The sequence below is a fragment of the Elephas maximus genome, chromosome 8 (assembly GCF_024166365.1).
Source record: "Elephas maximus indicus isolate mEleMax1 chromosome 8, mEleMax1 primary haplotype, whole genome shotgun sequence".
Classification (NCBI taxonomy): Eukaryota; Metazoa; Chordata; class Mammalia; order Proboscidea; family Elephantidae; genus Elephas; species Elephas maximus.
This window is the reverse complement of record NC_064826.1, coordinates 113,058,942-113,077,194: the sequence shown is the minus strand read 5'-3', so window position 1 is coordinate 113,077,194 and position 18,253 is coordinate 113,058,942. Positions and strand designations below refer to the sequence as shown.

At 44.8% G+C, this 18,253-nt stretch overlaps 1 protein-coding gene across 17 annotated transcripts in view; it reads left to right on the top strand.

Annotated features, from left to right (window-relative positions):
• The window catches only part of IKZF1 (IKAROS family zinc finger 1), a 111,680-nt gene extending 106,779 nt beyond the window's left edge, over positions 1-4,901 (top strand). For all 17 annotated transcript variants that reach the window (XM_049893206.1, XM_049893195.1, XM_049893205.1 and 14 more), the window contains one exon: positions 710-4,901. In XM_049893206.1, the coding sequence (XP_049749163.1) occupies positions 710-1,419 (710 nt within the window). In that variant the 3' untranslated portion in view covers positions 1,420-4,901. The remainder of the gene's footprint in view (positions 1-709) is intronic.
• Positions 4,902-18,253: the final 13,352 nt, after the last annotated feature.

Sequence of the window (18,253 nt, the reverse complement as noted above, 5' to 3'; positions counted from 1 at the left end):
GGTGGGAGGATGTCAAGGATGATTTTTAAGTCTGAATATCCTTTATACTCTCATCACAGGTCAGCGCCCATTTAGCTTTGTGCCGTTTATAAGAAATACGTAACTATTATAAATAATATACAATTATATATTTTGATTCAATTTTACTATAGATTATTAAAACTATGTATTTTTGATTATATAACCTAGTCATTTTAAATAAGCATATCCTATATTATTATGACTAATGATTCAATGACTATTTTAATTAAGTAAATACATCATAATCAATTATTTTAAATTATGTTTAACCCTGTAGAGATAATGCATAATAAATAAATTTTAAATTAAATATGGTAATGTTTGATTATATTGTCCTTCATAAAAAGATACAGGTACCCACTTGGCCAGTTTAAATGAGTGCTGTTTAAATTAACATGCACAATCTTTGGTTCATCCGTTCATTAATTCGTTTATCCAACCAAATTTTTTTTTCAATGCCTAGCGCATGTAGGTCCCTGTGCTACGTGTTATGAAGACAGAGATGTGCACCTGATTTAGTGGTATTCTGGTTGCATACCTGCCTTTGTCACCTGATTTAGTGGTATTCTTGTTGCATACCTGCCCTTGTATTAAAACACACCATAAGTTGGGCTGCATTGCCCACGGTGTAGATTTCAGCTGGCGCCACAAGTGGCCAAACCGCACTGATCGCTGCTTCTTCCCGCAGGAGAGAAGTGCCTGTCAGATCTACCCTACGACAGCAGCACCAGCTACGAGAAGGAGAACGAGATGATGTCATCGCACGTGATGGACCAGGCCATCAACAACGCCATCAGCTACCTGGGGGCTGAGTCCCTGCGCCCCCTTGTGCAGACGCCCCCGGGGGGCTCTGAGGTGGTCCCGGTCATCAGCCCCATGTACCAGCTCCACAAGCCCCATGGGGACGGTCCCCCGCGTTCCAACCACACAGCTCAGGACAGCGCCGTGGAGAACTTGCTACTGCTCTCCAAAGCCAAGTCGGTCTCTTCCGAGAGAGATGCTTCCCCAAGCAACAGCTGCCAAGACTCCACAGACACCGAGAGCAATAACGAGGAGCAGCGCGGTGGCCTCATCTACCTGACCAACCACATCAACCCCCACGCCAGGAACGGCCTGTCCATCAAGGAGGAGCACCGGGCCTACGATGTGCTGCGAGCGGCCTCCGAGAACTCCCAGGACGCCTTCCGCGTGATCAGCCCCAGCGGCGAGCAGATGAAGGTGTATAAGTGCGAACACTGCAGGGTGCTCTTCCTGGACCACGTCATGTACACCATCCACATGGGCTGCCACGGCTTCCGTGATCCTTTTGAGTGCAACATGTGCGGCTACCACAGCCAGGACAGGTACGAGTTCTCCTCCCACATCACCCGCGGTGAGCATCGTTTCCACATGAGTTAAGCTACTCTGCCGGAAGCAGGTGGATTGTAGCACTCTGCTTCCAGAGTGGCAGGGGCCACCCTCCAAGAAAAGCACAATCACCCATGAACAGAAAATGCATAAAAGAACTGCTACCTTCTCCCCTTCTGGCCAGCAGCGTGAACTGGATGATGTGTTTTGGTTTTTAAGGTGTTTTGAGTTTTTGTTGTTGTTGTTGTTTTGGGTTTTTTTTTTTTTTTCCTTAAATTGTTTGGTTTGCTTTTGAAAACAGTGAGAATTTTATTGTTAGATGCAGGGTTACATTTGAAGCACCCAGAACTGTTTTCTTACTAGACATTTCCATAGATAGCTAGCTGAAATCCCTTCACCTCTTGTTTTGTAATTCCCCTCCTCCAAACAATTAAAAAAAAAACAATTAGTCATAGAAAAATGGCCAAAGCCTGGGAAGGAATGAGCTGGTTCCCGTGCTAGGCAGAGGATTCACACACACTATGAGCATTCCAAGTCCCCATCAGCAGTGAGGGCAGCACAGAAGAGGTGGTGTTAGGGAGCAGGCCCTGGAGGTGAGCAGGCAGGAAGTGAGACCACCTGGGAGGTGCCCGCCTGAGAGAGCTGGTCTGGAAAGGGGGCTGAGGCCACAGCATCAGACCCCATGAGTCTGGGGCTGAAAGCTGCTCTTTTTAAAAGAAAACATTATTTTAAGTCACTTTCTGCATAAGAAAATAAATTGGGAAAAGTTGTGTCTCACAGAATGCCTCGGACAAAAAGGGAGGGCTTGGAGTCCTTTAAAAAAAAAATTTTTTTTTCAAGTTTCTCGGGTATTTCTCAGATGACTGCCAAACCTTCTGAGCTTTGTTGCCAGGTGGGATGAGCTCAGTATTCCTGTGCACATGCCTGCAGACCCTGGTCCTCTGCGTCTCCTCCCCATGTCTTTAATGCCCAAAGAACTCTGTCACTACATCTTCAGCATCAAGAGAGTCAAATCCCTCAGAAAACAAAGCTTCATTCCAAATTCCACACTCATTTCTTTGGTTATATATTCCTTCTCTGGCCGGTCCTACCGAAGACCTTAAGCACAGGTTCCTGCAGAAGGCCAGACCTCACCCTCCTAACCGCATTTTAATCAGGTGCATATTCTGTTTGTAGCCACAGGCCTGGGTTTCTTAAAAATCCGTAAATTTATTTCTGTACCCTCACTCTGTTATTCTTGTTTTAAAACTCATGTAAGAATGACTTAAAATGACCATTAATTTTCAGATCAAAAAAATATGACAGCTGAAGCCTAGCATCTCCATGGCTAACTCATAGCACTTACCCATTTGAAACGAAACTTGAAAACATCCCAAACACGCTCTGATGTAAAGACAAAGTAGCACACATGTGCCCACATGTAAATAAGATGCATGGCCCTGCAGCCTTTGCCATTGCAGAAATTCAGAGTGTCCGGGGCGGTCCTATGGCCTACCCCCACAGAGTGATGCCCAAAGGATTTTACATAACAGGGAGGGGGCAGATGATGCTGGTGGGGAGAACCCTTCCTTACATACTGAGGCAGTTGAATGCACCTCTGAGGCCTAAAAAAGGTGTTTTGGGCTCTTCATCCCAACCAAGAAGGGTTTCCCTCATGGTTAATCATATCTTTATTATTAAGGTGATTAATCTCAACCACCTAGGCGAAGAGCATAGAATTTCAAATGCGTACAGTACTTGTCTTCACTAAACGTGTCCCAAGGCGAACATGAAGGAACGGACAGAAAAAATTGTACACAGGCATTGGAGGGCTTGAAGAGCAGCATTTAATCGAAATCAGGATTTTTTGGTCTCAGCATTATTAACATTTTGGGCTGGATAATTCTTTGTTGTGGGGAGCCGTCCTGTGCATTATAGGATGTGTAGGAGGATCCTTGGTCACTTGGTCACTGTAGCACCCCCAGTTGTGACACCAAACACGTCTCCAGAAATTTCCAAATATCCCTTAGGGGGCAAAATTGCAGCTGCCTGAGAACCACTGATCTACATGAATTCTAACCCAATTAAAGACCTGGGAAATCTTCACCAAAAAGTAAGAATACACAAACGATCTTCCTAGCCATCAAGGCTGACTTGTGTTTCTTTGGAATCCATTATAAATTTTATCAATGGATTATTTCCCTCCTGTCTTCGGAAGTATGCCTCCTTGGGTACACTTCAGTTTTGCAGAAGGGATAGTATTCACAGAGATACAATTCTTTGGTCATGAATTACTTGTGACATTTTGAAACCGAAAATAAACACAATTGTAATCATTGATACTGTGGCACACCAGTGCACTGAATGGAGGAGGAGAGATGGAAGCTAAAGCTGTCAACAGCTTTAGTTCAATATGCAATTACAAGAGAAAGATATGCCTTATCCAAATTAATGTATTCAAAGTGAGAACCCCCTTTGATTTCTGATTAGTTGGCAAATTTCATATACCCTGTTCTTTTACATCCGTCCCACAGAGTCATTTGGTTGAAGCCAGTTATTTTGTCCTGTGTCATTCAAACAAAGCATAAACCAGAACTGTAAATAGCGGCTAGAGGAATTCTTTTCTAAAATTCTTGCCCCCTTCTTTCTCACGGTCTTTTAAAGCCCGTATAAATGTCTATTTACACACCTTTTGTTGTGGTTTTATATTGTAACACCATTTTTCTTTGAAACTATTGTATTTAATGTAAGGGTTTCATATAATGTCAACCAGTAATTAAATTATGTTTGAAAAGTGGCCATATTATGTATCAAAAGTTGTTAAAACATTTTACTTCTAGCTGGTAAAAGTAGGATTTTGCATGATTTCACGCCTTTTTGTTCTGTGGTTTGTTCTGTTGTGTGATGGTCTGAGTGTGTGTCTGGGGTACCCCCGTGTATTGAGGTGTGCGTAGATTTTGTGCGCACTCATTTTGTTAAAATAAATATCAGAGAAAGGAGGTTTCAGAGGGACAGGCTGACCTGTTGATTGCAATTAGAAATGACTGTTTATTCCTTCCCCTCCCCTCTTGCCCCACCTTCTGATAACGTGGTAAACTTCACCCGCTGCCGACCCTGAGCCCCTGTGTAATGTGTAACTTAGAGCGTGTGAGTGTCCTAGTTGAAGAGTCTTACATTACCACTGAAGGAAGTGTCCCAGCACCAGTAACTTCAGATACCACCATGTGCAATTTCAAGTTTAAAATCAACCCCATAATGACATCTCAGACTCTTCATTGGGAAAAAGAGAGCTACCGGTTAGGGAGATACGGATTTTTTCTTTTTGTTCATGTGCTTTTTTCCTGTTTCATTTTGTTCTGCTTTGACTACATTATGATTCTCACAGTATTGTCTTCTTACCAAGACAAAAGAGAGATGAAATGGACATATGTAGAAATCATGAAGCAAATATATTTCTCTAGTCTTCGCTTCTTAAGTTCCAGCAATAATGGTCAACTCTATTTAAAGTCCAGAAATCTATCATTCATTTAAATGTGTTTTTTTTTTTTTTTTTTACTTTAAAGTGAACCAAGATGAGATTTATTTAAGATGTACAGGCATCAGAAAAAGAAGCACATATGCTATTGGTGCAATAGCGTTCACTGTGAACACATGTAACCAGATATTAATATGCAATATTGTTCCAATACTTTCTAATACAATTTTTTTTATAATGTTGTGTGTGGTGATTGTTAAAGTTGAATTTGTTTATAGCCAATACAGCTTTAGGTCTTTGATTGCCTTTTTGGGGGGACAAGTACATGTACAGGACTGTAAATGAGAAAATGCAGACAATGTATTTCCAATCTGCCTCGATGATTATGTTAAATTATTTCTGTTTAGCTGTGAACACAGGATGTGCAACTGGAGGACTAGAGTATCCTTTTGTACACATTTTGAAATGCTTCTTCTGTAGTGATATAACGAATAAATGCACTGAATACACTGCCTGCCCTCTCCTCTGCAGCGCATGCTAGTAGGAAAAAGGCCCTACAGAGCAGGAATCTGCCATAGACGACCCCCCAGTCAGACCCCAACAGGCGAGGAAGAGCAGAGATGAGTCCTGGGACAGGGGAGATATGAACTGACTCCCACACTGCCGTTCAGTTCAGCAGACTGACCACCTGCTATCTATAGCAACGTTGGGCTTGGGAATACCAAGACATGGTCTTTGACCTCAAAGTGTGGACTTGAGGGTGGGTGGAGATAGAATGCAACAAGAGATGCATTTAAAGCTCTTCACAGTGCAATGTAGCCATACCACAAGGGTCATGGGCCCGCGGCTGTGGGCACAGAGGACAGAGTGGGCTTGCCAGGTCACACACCAACCTTCACACTCTCACCCCAGGGAGTTGCTCTCTTACCTGTGCTCCTCCCAGTGCCGTGAGCCTCAGTTCAACTCTGCTTCAGAACTGTACTACTGCAGTCCCCCTGTGGGGAAAACCCTTATCTCTTTTGGATAAATAGCCAGGCATCATCTGGATTCAGATCTAGTAAATGAAGGAAGATTTGCATGGTACGACATTTGGTCCAAACTGTGTGAAACTGTGAATAAACAGATTTTATTGTCTTTCATATCTAGCCTTGGTATCAGTTCCCAAACAGGATTTTCAAAACAATCTTTTGCCAAGGCAGCATCTTTCGAAGATGTTTTCAGCTTCTTTAGGTTACCTCACTGGAAGAGCATGTCAGATAGGTAGATAGATAGATGATGATGATAGATAGATAGATAGATAGATGATAGAAAGATGATAGATTAGATAGATGATAGATGATAGATTAGATAGATAGATGATAAATCTCACAACCGTTTAAAAATCGATGCCACCATTCCATAGCTATACCTTGTATATTTCTCAGTGATCACAGGCAAAGAGTAAGGAATACCTACACTCACTTTAAAATAATCTGGGGTCAGACTAAAAGAAAGTAATTCAAAAGGGTGAGAGCTTGACCATGAGAATGAGAAACTTGTTTCTACACGTATTTGTAAAACTATATGATATGACTTAGCAACTCAGTTTCTTATGAAGCTTAATAAATACTTATGGGAGGAATCATGAGAAAAGAAGTTGCGTGCACAGATCACTCCCAGGCTGCCACGTCTCCAGGCTGAGCATATACATATCAAAGAGCTCAACATAGAGACCAGAGAGGTAGTGACTGGTAAGGGCAAGAATTCAAAACTGTTTTAAGAGCCTTGGGCAGGATGCACTTGGTTTTCACTACTTTTTACTTTAACCATAATACCATAAACCAGTTCCACCAGTTGTAGATTCAATGTGTCAGAGCAGAGCTGTGCTCCACAGGGTTTTTAATGGCCGATCTGTCTGAAGTAGACCTTCGGGCCTTTCTTCCAAGGTACCTCTGGGTAAACTCAAAACACCAACCATTAGGTCAGTAGTTGAGCACGTTAACCATTAATCACACCAAACAGGGACTCCTCAGTAGTCATAGGAATGATTAAATGTAGCCTTTTGATGCTTTTGATGCTGTGAACCTTCAGTATTCATTTTACTTTCTTCTGGTCTCCTGTAAACTCTTGATGAAAGTTAACAGTCTATCTGCTCAATGCACCCAAATGGACTAGCCCATCTCTGAGGAAGCTAAAAAGAAAGGGTACTGCCTTCATGGGTTGACCGCGAGGACCACCATGGTTCACATTCACAACTGGGATGGGAGGAGTCAAGGTTTCACTGTGTCTAGGCTGGAGGACAGGACTGGATTTCAGGAGGAACACACCAAGGCAAGAAGAGGCTGGTAGCAGACAAGGAGCCTCAGAAGAAGCTGCGTGGAAGTAACACAGAGATGGAATTCTACTCTTTGCTGCTGTTCCAAGAACAGCTGAAGCAAACCCCGAGCAACCTGGAGCACTCAGTCACCTCGTGCTTCTCCTTCAGGCAGCCTTCAGTTGTTGCCAACTTATGTTTTATCACTCACTGCTGGATATGGCTGCTCTTCTTCATCTCACTTTTATTCCTGATGATTGGCATAAATTTAAAACTTGAGCTATATTTTAAATGTTAGTGTATAATTTGGGATTGGAAGCTAAAGATTAGAACTGGGGACTCAAAAACCAAAGACCCATGGTCCCTTTTCCAATTAGTCATATTTTCTATCAGAATAAAATGTGTTGGAGGTTTTGTTACTCCTTGCTGAAACCTTCTTGAGTTCTCACTTAAAGCACACATATTCTCAAGGAAGGAAGTCTCTTTGGCTGTTTCCAAAATGCTTTTTTATTTTTTATTATTTTTTGGCCTTGCAACACCAAACCCAAAGCTAGGCACAAAGAAGCCACTCAAAAGAATTGAGCCACTGGCAAAAGACTCAGTTCTTGATCAGCCTAAGCAAGAACTCCATGTTCCTCTGTATCACGGTGCTGCCAAGCCCAGGGCACCAGTCTGAACCCATCTGGCCTTTCCCTGCACCAGACCCAGAGCAGAACTCAGATGCCATAGCTCCCATACAAGGTGGAGCTAAAATGTTCCCCTGTCTACCCATCCTGTCTTCTCAGCCTATTCACAAATAAACCATCCCTCACTACCTCTAAAGAAGTCCCTAGGTGTTGCAAACAGTTAAACATTTGGCTACTAACCAAAAGGTTGGCAATTTGAATCTACCCACAGATGCCTTGGAAAAAAGGCCTAGTGAGTGATCACAGCCATTGAAAATGCCACAACTTGTCTGTCAGTTTTTCATACTGTGGTGGCTTGCATGTTGCTGTGATGCTGGAAGCTCTGCCAACAGTATTTCAAATACCAGCTAGGTCACCCATGGCATACAGGTTTTAGTGGCACTTCCAGACTAAAACAGACTAGAAACAAGGACCTGGAAATCTACTTCTGAAAAAAAAATTGTCCATGGAAAACATGGATAGCAGTGGAATATTGTCTGATATAGTGCCGGAAGATGAGCCCCTCAAGTTAGAAGGCACTCAAAATAGGTGGGGAAGAGCTGCCTTCTCAAAGTAGAGTCAACATTAATGATGTTGATGTAGTAAAGCTTTCTGGACCTTTATTTGCTGATATGGCATGATTCAGGCTGAGAAGAATCAGTTAAAGCATCCATTATTTATCAGAATGTGGAATGTATGAAGTATGAATCAAGAAAAATAAGAAGTTGTCAAAAATGAAATGGAATGCTTAAAGATCAATATTCTAGGCATTAGTGAGCTGAAATGGACTGGGTATTGGCCATTTTGAATTGAACAATTGTGTGGTCTACTATGCCTACAATGACAAAATGAAGAAGAATGGTGTTGCATTCATCATGAAAAAGAACATTTCAAGAACTATCCTGAAGTTCAGTACTGTCAGTGATAGGATAATATCCATACACCTACAAGGAAGAGGAGTTAATATGACTATTACTCAAATGTAGGCACCAACCACTAATGTCAACAATGAAGAAATTGAAGATTTTTACCAATTTCTGCAGTCTGAAATTGATCAAACATGCAATCAAAATGCATTGATAATTACAGCAAAAGTTAGAAATGAAGAAGGATCAGTAGTGACCATTCCAAAGAAAGGTGGTTAAGTGGGATGCAGAAATTATCAAACAATATCATTGATACTACATGGAAGTAAAATTCTGCTGAAGGTAACTCAAAACCGTTGCAGCAGTACATCAACAGGCAACTGCCAAAAACCCAAGCTGGATTCAGGAGTGGAATGAGGAATATCATTGCTGATGTCACATGGATCTTGGGTGAAAACAGACAATACCAGAAAGATGTTTGCCTGTGTTTTATTGATTATACAAAGGCATCCGACTGTGTAGATCATAACAAGTTATGGATAATATTGCAAAGCAAGGGAGTTCCAAAACTCTTAATTGTGCTCGTGTGGAACTTGTACATAAATCAGGAGGCAGTCATTCAAACAGAACAAGGGGATACTGCATGCTTTAAAATCAGGAAAGGTGTACATCAGGGTTGTATCCTTTCACCATACTTATTCAGTCTGTATGCTGAGCAAATAATACAAGAAGCTGAACTATATGAAGATGAATGTGGTGTCAGGATTGGTGGAAGACTCATTAACAGCCTTGCTTGCTGAAAATGAAGAAGAATTGAAGCACTTACTGATGAAGATCAAAGACTACAGCCTTCAGTATGATTATGCCTCAACATAAAGAAAACAAGAATCCTCACAATTGGACCAGTAAGCAACCTCATGATAAATGGAGAAAAGATTGAAGTTGTCAAGGATTCCACTTTACTTGATTCCACAATTAACACCCATGGAAGCAGCAGTCAAAAAATCAAATGACATATTGCATTGGGCAAATCTGCTGCAAAAGACCTCTTTAAGTGTTGAAAAGCAAAGGTGTCACTTTGAAGATTAAGCTGTGCCTGACCCAAGCCATGATATTTTCAATTGCCTTGTATGCATGCTAAAGCTGGACAATGAATAACCAAGACTGAAGAAGAATTGGTTCCTTTGAATTATGGTGTTGGTGAAGAATACTGAATATACCCTGGACTGCCAGAAGAACGAACACGTCTCTCTCAGAAGAAGTACAGCTAGAATGCTCCTTGGAAGCGAGGATAGTGAGACTGTCTCACGTACTTTGAACATGTTATCAGGAGGGACCAGTCCCTGCAGAAGAACATCATGCTTGGTAAAGTAGAGGGTCAACGAAACCGAGGAAGGCCCTCAATGAGATGGGTTGACACAGTGGCTGCAATAATGGACTCAAACATAGCAACAATTGAGAGGATGGTGCAGGACCGGGTAGTGCTTTGTTCTGTTGTTCATAAGGCTGCTATGGGTCAGAATGGCCTCAACATCATTAGCAACAACAACATTGAAAACCCTATGGAGCACAGTTCTACTCTAATGCACATGGGTTGCCATGAGTTGATGGCAACTGGTTTGGTTTTGGTTTGGTTAACTACCTCTAAAGGGGAAGAGAGGTATTCTGCTTGGCTTCTGGGGTGACAAGGTCAACCACACCACTTCCACCCTTGCCAGCCTAGGCTCCTGTCTCCATTGGCTTCTCCTCCCTTGAACCAGTCCTGAGAAAACTCCATTCCCAAGCTCTTGGCTGCTATGAGCCTCTCACCAGCTCCAGCCTCCTCTGGGCACCAATGCTTCCAACAATTCCCCATGACTTTGGTTCTCAAAAGCAGCTCCGAATCACCTGAGTGGTTGTTGAAAATATAGTTTCCAGAATTCCACCCCTGAACATTCTGGAGCTGGAGGGCTGGAATGGGCCCACTCAACAGGTATGAGACCAGTTCCTTCAAGTCATGCTAAGCTGACTCCCAGTCCTGTTCCTCATCAGGGATTTACAGCCCTAACTCTTCTAAAGCCCGAACATTTTTTTTTTTTTTTTGAGTGAGAAGGGAAAATTAATAATGTTTTTCTCTTTCCCTTCTGAATTTGAGAACAACATAGACATAGCCAAGGGAGTCAGAGAGTGGGAGATGAACGCCAGCTTTGTTGCTCGTAAAACCTCGGTGAGAGCACACAGCTTCAATGTGTGACCGCAATGGGCTTCTGACACCCTGAGTCAGTCAGACTTACCTGTCTAGCCACAGGCAGCACATAAACTCAGGTTCCCTCTGAAAAGACAGTGGAGAAGGAGGCAGAACCCGTGCTCTGCGGGCAGGAGACCCCAAGGGGGCAAGGGGAGGCCTGCTCAGTTTCTGCATCTGGTTCTCAAAACCAGATAACTCTTCTCTTCCCTTGGGGCTCAAACAGGACTTTCCTGAAGTCCCTCTAAGTGAAAACAGTAGCAGTCCCCACCTGTCTCAGCCTCACCACTATCTCAGCAAATTTCCCCTGATAGAGAAAATCAAGACCATTCTACATGAGTTCCCACCACTTCCTTCCTCAAAGTATTCTCACATTTTACTAAGATGGAAGGCCTTGTACTGTCATGTCCGCCTCTGCAGTGAGTCTTCTAAAACTCTGCTTGGTCGTCCTTCGAGCCTGAGTGTTCCAGTAGCTGCCTGGGACACAAGGCCCCTCAACCATCTAGCTATCCGCGAGCATGTCTCCAACCATATGGCATGATGGTTAAGAACAGAATCTAGAGCACCCAAGCCTGGAGTGAATCTCAGCTCTGCAGGTTAAAGCTGTGTGATATTGAGTAGGTGGCTCGTTCTCTCTGGGCCCCAGTTTCCTCATCAATAAAATCCTGGAGGGCTATTGTGAGGATTAAATCCTTAACCCAAACCCAATATTCTAAGAGTTTTATAGTTAGAGATTAAACCCTTAGTATCTATAAAACTCTTAGAATAGGGCCTGGCCTGGATTCAGAGTATTTATTAAATATTTCCTATTTCACTTTGCATTTGTATAGCACATTCTAGCCCCATATCTCATTTAATTTACATGAAAGCCAACATAGAGGTGAGCCCCTGTCTTAGTTATCTAGTGCTGCTGTAACAGAAATACCACAAGTGGATAACTTCATCAAACAGGAATTTATTCTTTCACAGTTTAGTAGGCTAGAAGTCCAAATTCAGGGTATCAGCTCCAGGAGAAGGCTTTCTTTCGCTGTCAGCTCTGGGGGAAAGTTTTTATCATCAATCTTCCCCAGTTGAGGAGCTTCTTAGCACAGGAACCCCGGGTCCAAAGGATGCTCTATTCTCCTGGCTCTTGTTTCTTGGTGGAATAAGCTCCATGTCTCTCTGCTCACTTCTCTCTTTTATAAATTGAAAGAGATTGGCTTAAGATACAACCTAATCTTGTAGACTAAGCTTCGTCAACATAACTGCCACTAATCCCCTCTCATTAACATAGAGACAGGATTTACAACACATAGGAAAATTACATCAGATGACAAAATGGTGATGGACAATCACACAATACTCAATCACAGCCTAGCCAAGCTGTTAGCCTATATGAGAAATAAAACAGTTTTGGCAAGGACATAGCAAACCACCTGTAAAGCCCATTGGTCTGTACTGTGCACATTCATACACATTAACACCAAGTCTTCACAACTTCTTAGGAAATATGATCATGGTCCCCCTTGTGAAGGTGAAATGGCAGAATCTCAGGGACTCAACTTGCCTAAAGTTGCCGGGCAGAAGTAGAAGTCAAAACAGGCCCTGCCTTCAGGCCCTATCCTGCTCGCCGCTTCCACTCTACATCAGCAGTGCTACTTTTGAGGAATTCATAGGATCTGATACACTTGGACAACAGGGACCTGACAACACCATGGCATTTGAAGTCAGGGAGGGAGAAAAAAACTTGCAGATACAAACCCCACTTCAGAGCAGTCTTCCCTCAGCCTCCGCAACAAACTGCCTGGGCTGCTTCCATAAACCATGCCCAAATTACACCTCAAGTTCCCTAGACTCTTACTCTTTGAGTGGGAAGTATGTTCCCAAGACATAATCCAGAGGTATTTTGAGGCACAAGCTGGAGTCGTCTGGAATCCCAGAACCATGGAGTCAGGAGAGGAAGGAGGTGAAGGAGCTTAGCAAGCTCTGGCCCCTTCAGCCCCACTTTATAGAGGAGGAGAGTGCAACCACCTTCCCACAAGGGTAGCCTACCTCCAAGAGGATAATCGGGGACATGGGTTGGAATTGGAAATGGGGGGGGGGGGCAAGAAAAGAACCAAGAGTTGGTAGAAATTGGACAATGAAGAGATATTTTAGAAAACTGGAAACACAAGCTAAGTGTCTTAGTCATCTAGTGCTGCTGTAACAGAAATGCCACAAGAAGATGGCTTTAACAAAGAGAAGTTTATTCTCTCACAGTGCAGTAGGCTAGAAGTGTAAATTCCGGGCACCAGCTCCTGGGGAAGGCTTTCTGTCTGTGTCAGCTCTGGAGGAAGGTCCTTGTCATCAGTCTTCTCTTGGTCTGGGAGCATCTCAGCACAGGAGCCTCAGGTCCAAAGGAAGCGCTCTGCTCTCGGCGCTGCTTTCTTGGTGGTACGAGGTCCCCATGTCTCTCTGCTTGCTTCTCTCTTTTATATCTCAAAAGAGATTGGCTTGAGACTCAACTTAATCTTCGATATGTCATCCATATAACTGCCACTAACCTATCTCATTTCATCATAGTGATAGGATTTACAACACATAGGGAAATCACAGAAAATGGTGGACGATCACGCAATACTGGGACTCATTGCCCAGCTAAGTTGACAGATATTTTGCGGGTACACAATTCAATCCATGACACCAAGCAAGCCAGGAGGCAAGCAAATGCCTAGATGTCTAGAAGCTCAGAGGAGTACCTGGAACACAAGCTGCTCAATAAATATTTGTTGACTAAATGGGTAATTAAATTGATGAAACATTGAAGGAATGATGAGAAGTTGAACTCAAGTCTCTGGTCCTGGATGAGCCATGAAGAATAAGATGAGAAAGGGGCAGAGGATTTGGAGAGAGGGGCTCAGTTTTGTTGAATTTAAGCAACTGTGGGACAGACAAGGGCCCTTCCAGTGGATGAGTGGAATCGGTAAGCCTTAAAGAGAGGCCACAGATTTAGGAATCACTGACACATGGGTGATTGTAAAGAAAGGTGTGAAAGATACAAGGTGTTGCTAAGGAAAGAGGAAGGACAGAGGAGACCATTTTGGGGAGGGTGGAGAGAAGGAACAGGAGGAGTCAGCAACAGAAATGAAAACCATTGTTCCAGTTAGAAGGAATACCAATTAAATATAACATCTCAGATCTTCTTTATTCAAAAAGAAAAGACCACAAGCAAGTGCATAAAGCAGATCAGATGAGGTTGGGTATCTAGGATGCTAGCAGCCACCTTTAAGGGAGCAGCTTCCAGAGGGTGGTCAGTGGGAGCTAGTAGGAAGGGCAGGTAAAGGTGGCATGGAGTGAGCAGAGTAAAGCTGACATAGAAGAAATAGAGAAGTAAAGGCTACCAATCCCCAGACCTCAGCTTCCACCCGATGCTGTAAAAGACACCAGTTCTTGGCCATATTTTTCTCAGGAGGAAGATGAAAACCTCATTGTAAAGTCCCCTCGCTTTTTCCCCCTTTGTGACCAGGCGGAGGACAGGATCAAGGCAATAGTGGTCATGGGGGAGGCCAGGCAGCTCTGAGAAGGAAGCACCCAGCCATGGGATCCTGTGCCCCTTCCACGCACAAATAGCGACCCAACCCCACAGGAAGCAGATGCATTGCCCCTACCACCCCCACCCACCGCCCGGGCACAACTGGGAACCGCTGCTTGGGGAGGAAATTTGCATAATATGGATAATTTCGTATCAAGACTGTCCCCTAAAGTGAACTGCAGGGATCTTGGCACAGTTAACAAATTTCACTTCTTCTTTCCCATGTTTTGTCAAACCAACCAGAGTGTGTGAATTGTCCAGAGATTTTCTTTCCCCTCATGAGTCAGTCCCAGGCCTCTCCTTTCTCCTTTTTGCTGCCCCCCACACCCTTTGGAAGGGTGGAGCTGTCCTCACCAGGGAGTGCCTGTCCTGGCCAGGGACAACACCCCACAGCCTCCTTCCTTGGATGCAACCTCATACAAGGCATCAACTGCTGCTTGCTCTGGCAGTGTCTTCTCCTGGTACCTCCCGTGTAACCCGATGCTTCCCCAGCACCTGTGAGGGCTTCCTCATTGTCGTTCTCCCTAGAGCTTCCTGCGGCCAGAGGGTGGGCCTAGGCCCCACCAAGAGAAGGTTCTGTGGTCTCAGGGCCCCTCCTTTTGATTCCCCTTTTGGGCCCTCCTCCACTCTGGGTGCGCCGCCCTCTTCCCCACCCACAGCAGGCACCACCCTTTGAAAAATGTTTTTCTGCCCACACCAGTCCCCACATTTTGAAGCATCAAGATTCTAAAATCAGTTTTGTATCACCCACAGGAAAACAGTGTACGCTTGTAGCCATTGATACAGAAATAAAGCAGACGCCATATGAATTCAGGGAGATAACTGCTATCACTGTGATCCTGAGAGGCGGGGAACATCTATCTAGTCTATGGTTTCACATCCACACATTCCAAATGGCACTCAAGGCCTCATCAAGATCTGCTTCCAAAAGCTCTCTCCAGCTTCCTTCAATCTTCCAATCACACCAAAGTGCTTCTAGGTCAGTCCTGGGACGCGTACCAGGAAAGGTGCGTGGCGGAGGTGGGGGGGTCCTGTGTTACAGTGCTCTGGGTCAAGCCAGGGGGGTTCCAGGAAAGAAGCATGTGGTGGGTCCTCTGGGTCAAGCCCGGAGGGCTCCAGGAAAGAAGTGTGGGGTAGGTCCTTCATCCCAGTGTTCTGGGCTCCCTGAGATATTGCCCTGTATGCCAGTCTGGACGCTGGTCCATGACCCTTCCTCCTGAAGCCCTTCACATTCTTCCACTTGCTTCTGAGCCAGCATCAATCCTCCCTGAAGAAAGGAGCAGGGCACAGTGGGACACATACACCTGGGCTCCCTGTGCACTCCCTGTGGCTCTCCAGGTGGGCTCGCTTTTATCCTGGCATCACAGAGGGTCTCATCCAGGAACCTCAGAATGGTCCTGAGGGACAAAACTGCTGAAGATGCAGAAAGAGGGGACTGCGGCCAGGGAAGGCAAGACCAGGCCCCCAGGGTGCAAAGAAGCTTAGTAAGTGCAAGAGTCTTTAGAGGGGAGAGGGGGATTTCCCAAGAAGTCCTCTGGTGGTTTTTTCCTTTCCAGTTTGAACTCTCCACTTACACACACTGGCCGGGTTTGCATACATACTCAGTCAAATGCTGCCAGCATTTATCTGGGTCTTCCACTTGCCATGAGTTGTAATCAACTCGATGACAAACGGTTTTATCCCACTTGTCCATCATGGGAGTGGGCCTGGGATCGAGAGGTGAGGGTAGGTCAGGTTAGGTCAGTGCTCTGGAGAAGCAGGAGATGAGGTTGACCATGAGAACTTCAGGGAGGGTATCCAGAGAAAGCTCTGTGCTATCACAGGCACAGGGGGGCCATGAATCCAGCCGGGTGCACTGGAAGAGGTGGCATCTCAGCTGAATCTCAAGAAAGAGAAGAATTATTTGAGTGACAAAGGGGACAAGAGAATTTCTAGCAGAGGGGACAGCAGGAGGGAAGGCCAAGCGGCTGAAACACGGAGTATTGTGTTCAAAGAAGGACCTGCCAGTGTCTTTGGCTGGAGTGTCCTGGGAGGGTTCAAGGTCCTCGCCAGCCTCCCCTGGCACCAAGGGGCCTGATCACCCATTGAGGGCCGAGGGAGGAGGAGACAGTCCAGAGCTTAGCTGAAGAAGGCTCTCTTGGAACCAAAGCTAAATGGGGAGTTGAAGGAAGACACAGAAAACTAGGCCCCTCTCCCGGGAGCTGCCAGGCTGTTATGTAGCGGCCTAGACTCAGTAGAATGGAGGAAGGGTGGAGATGGGTGTGAGCTTCCATTTCAGGTAGTGAAACCGGGGCCAGGAAAGCAGAGCACCCTTTTCAAGGTCACGGGGAGTCACCCTCAAGCCACAGTTCCCCAAGCCTTATGCATGATATAGAGGAGAATAGGGCAAAACAGTACGGGAAAGCCACGCATTCTTGCCTCCTTTTGGAAAGCCATATTGTGTGTTCACATTTGAAAGGCCCAAGAAAAATGCTAAGATAGTTTATTTAATCCAGCTCTCCGCAGATATATTTGATTAAAAAAACCCTTCCCCATCCTTTTATTATTATCAACATCCACACAGCTCCAGGAAGGGAAGACACTTTAGCACGTGGTGTTCTAGAGGCAGGGGCGGATTAGCCAACATGCAAGGTAAGTACGGGCTTACTTATGCTTACTTATTAATCTGTAGTGAACAATTTCACATGGGTTTCACCACATTGCATCAAAGTGAAACCCGTGTGAAATTTTTCACTACAGCTTAGCACCCACGCACAAGTAAGTCCATACTTACCTTGCTTACTAAGTCATCCGCCCCTGTCCCAAACCAGACCAAACCCCTTGACATTGAGTGGATCCCAACTCATAGCCACCCTATAGGACAGAGTAGAATTTCCCCATAGTGTTTCCAAGTAGTGGCTGGTGGATTTGAACTGCCGGCCTTTTCATTAGCAGCCAAGCTCTTAAAACACTACACTGCCAGGGCTCTCCACCCCTGTCAGGGATTATAAATTTGAAAAAAGTTATTGATTCTTTAGGATGCTGCTGTGGGGTTGGGAGAGAGACAGAGCCTTTGATGTGGTAAAAAATGTGAAATTGTTCTCTACAGATTAGTAAGTAAGCACAAATATACCTGTGCTTACCCTGTTTATTGGATAATCCATCCCTGCCTGAAAGCAATATGGCCCAGCATGGTTCAACCATTGCCAGCCCTGCTCTGGCTCTCAGGGAAGCTCCCCTGTGACTTCCTTAGGCACTTCAGCCCTGACCCCTGCCCTGGGGTTAATAGCATTAGCAGCAGGACCTCTTGTGAGGTGCCAGGCCCGGTGCTGGGGGCTCTATGCAGGTTTTCTCATTGACCCTCACCCCTTGCGCCCTGTGACATGGATGAAGAAACAGGCTCCTCTAGGATGGGGAATGCGATCAGTGTGTCTCCATCCCAGATGAAGCCAGTGAGAGCACAGTGCCCCCACCCTGGAGCCTGCTCTTCCTCCTCAGAAACAGCTGGGCATCTGCTCACCCAAGGGGCTTCCTATGAGTTGTCTCTGGACTTCTGGAAGTTACATTTTTAATAAGAGTGCAACTATTTCTGGAGCAAATTTGTCTGCTGCCAATATTCTTGTAGCCAGGGGATTTCAGAATTGAAAATGGAGGGTACTGAAAGTCTCCTAGGAGTCCCTGGGTGGTGCAAATGGTCAAGTGCTTGGCTCCTGACTGAAAGGTTGGCTGTTTGAGTTCATCCCAAGGCACCTCGGAAGAAAGGCCTCGTGATCTCCTTCTAAAAAATCGTCCACTGAAAACCCTGTGGAGCACAGTTCTACTCCGGCACATGTGGGGTCTCCATGAATCAGAAT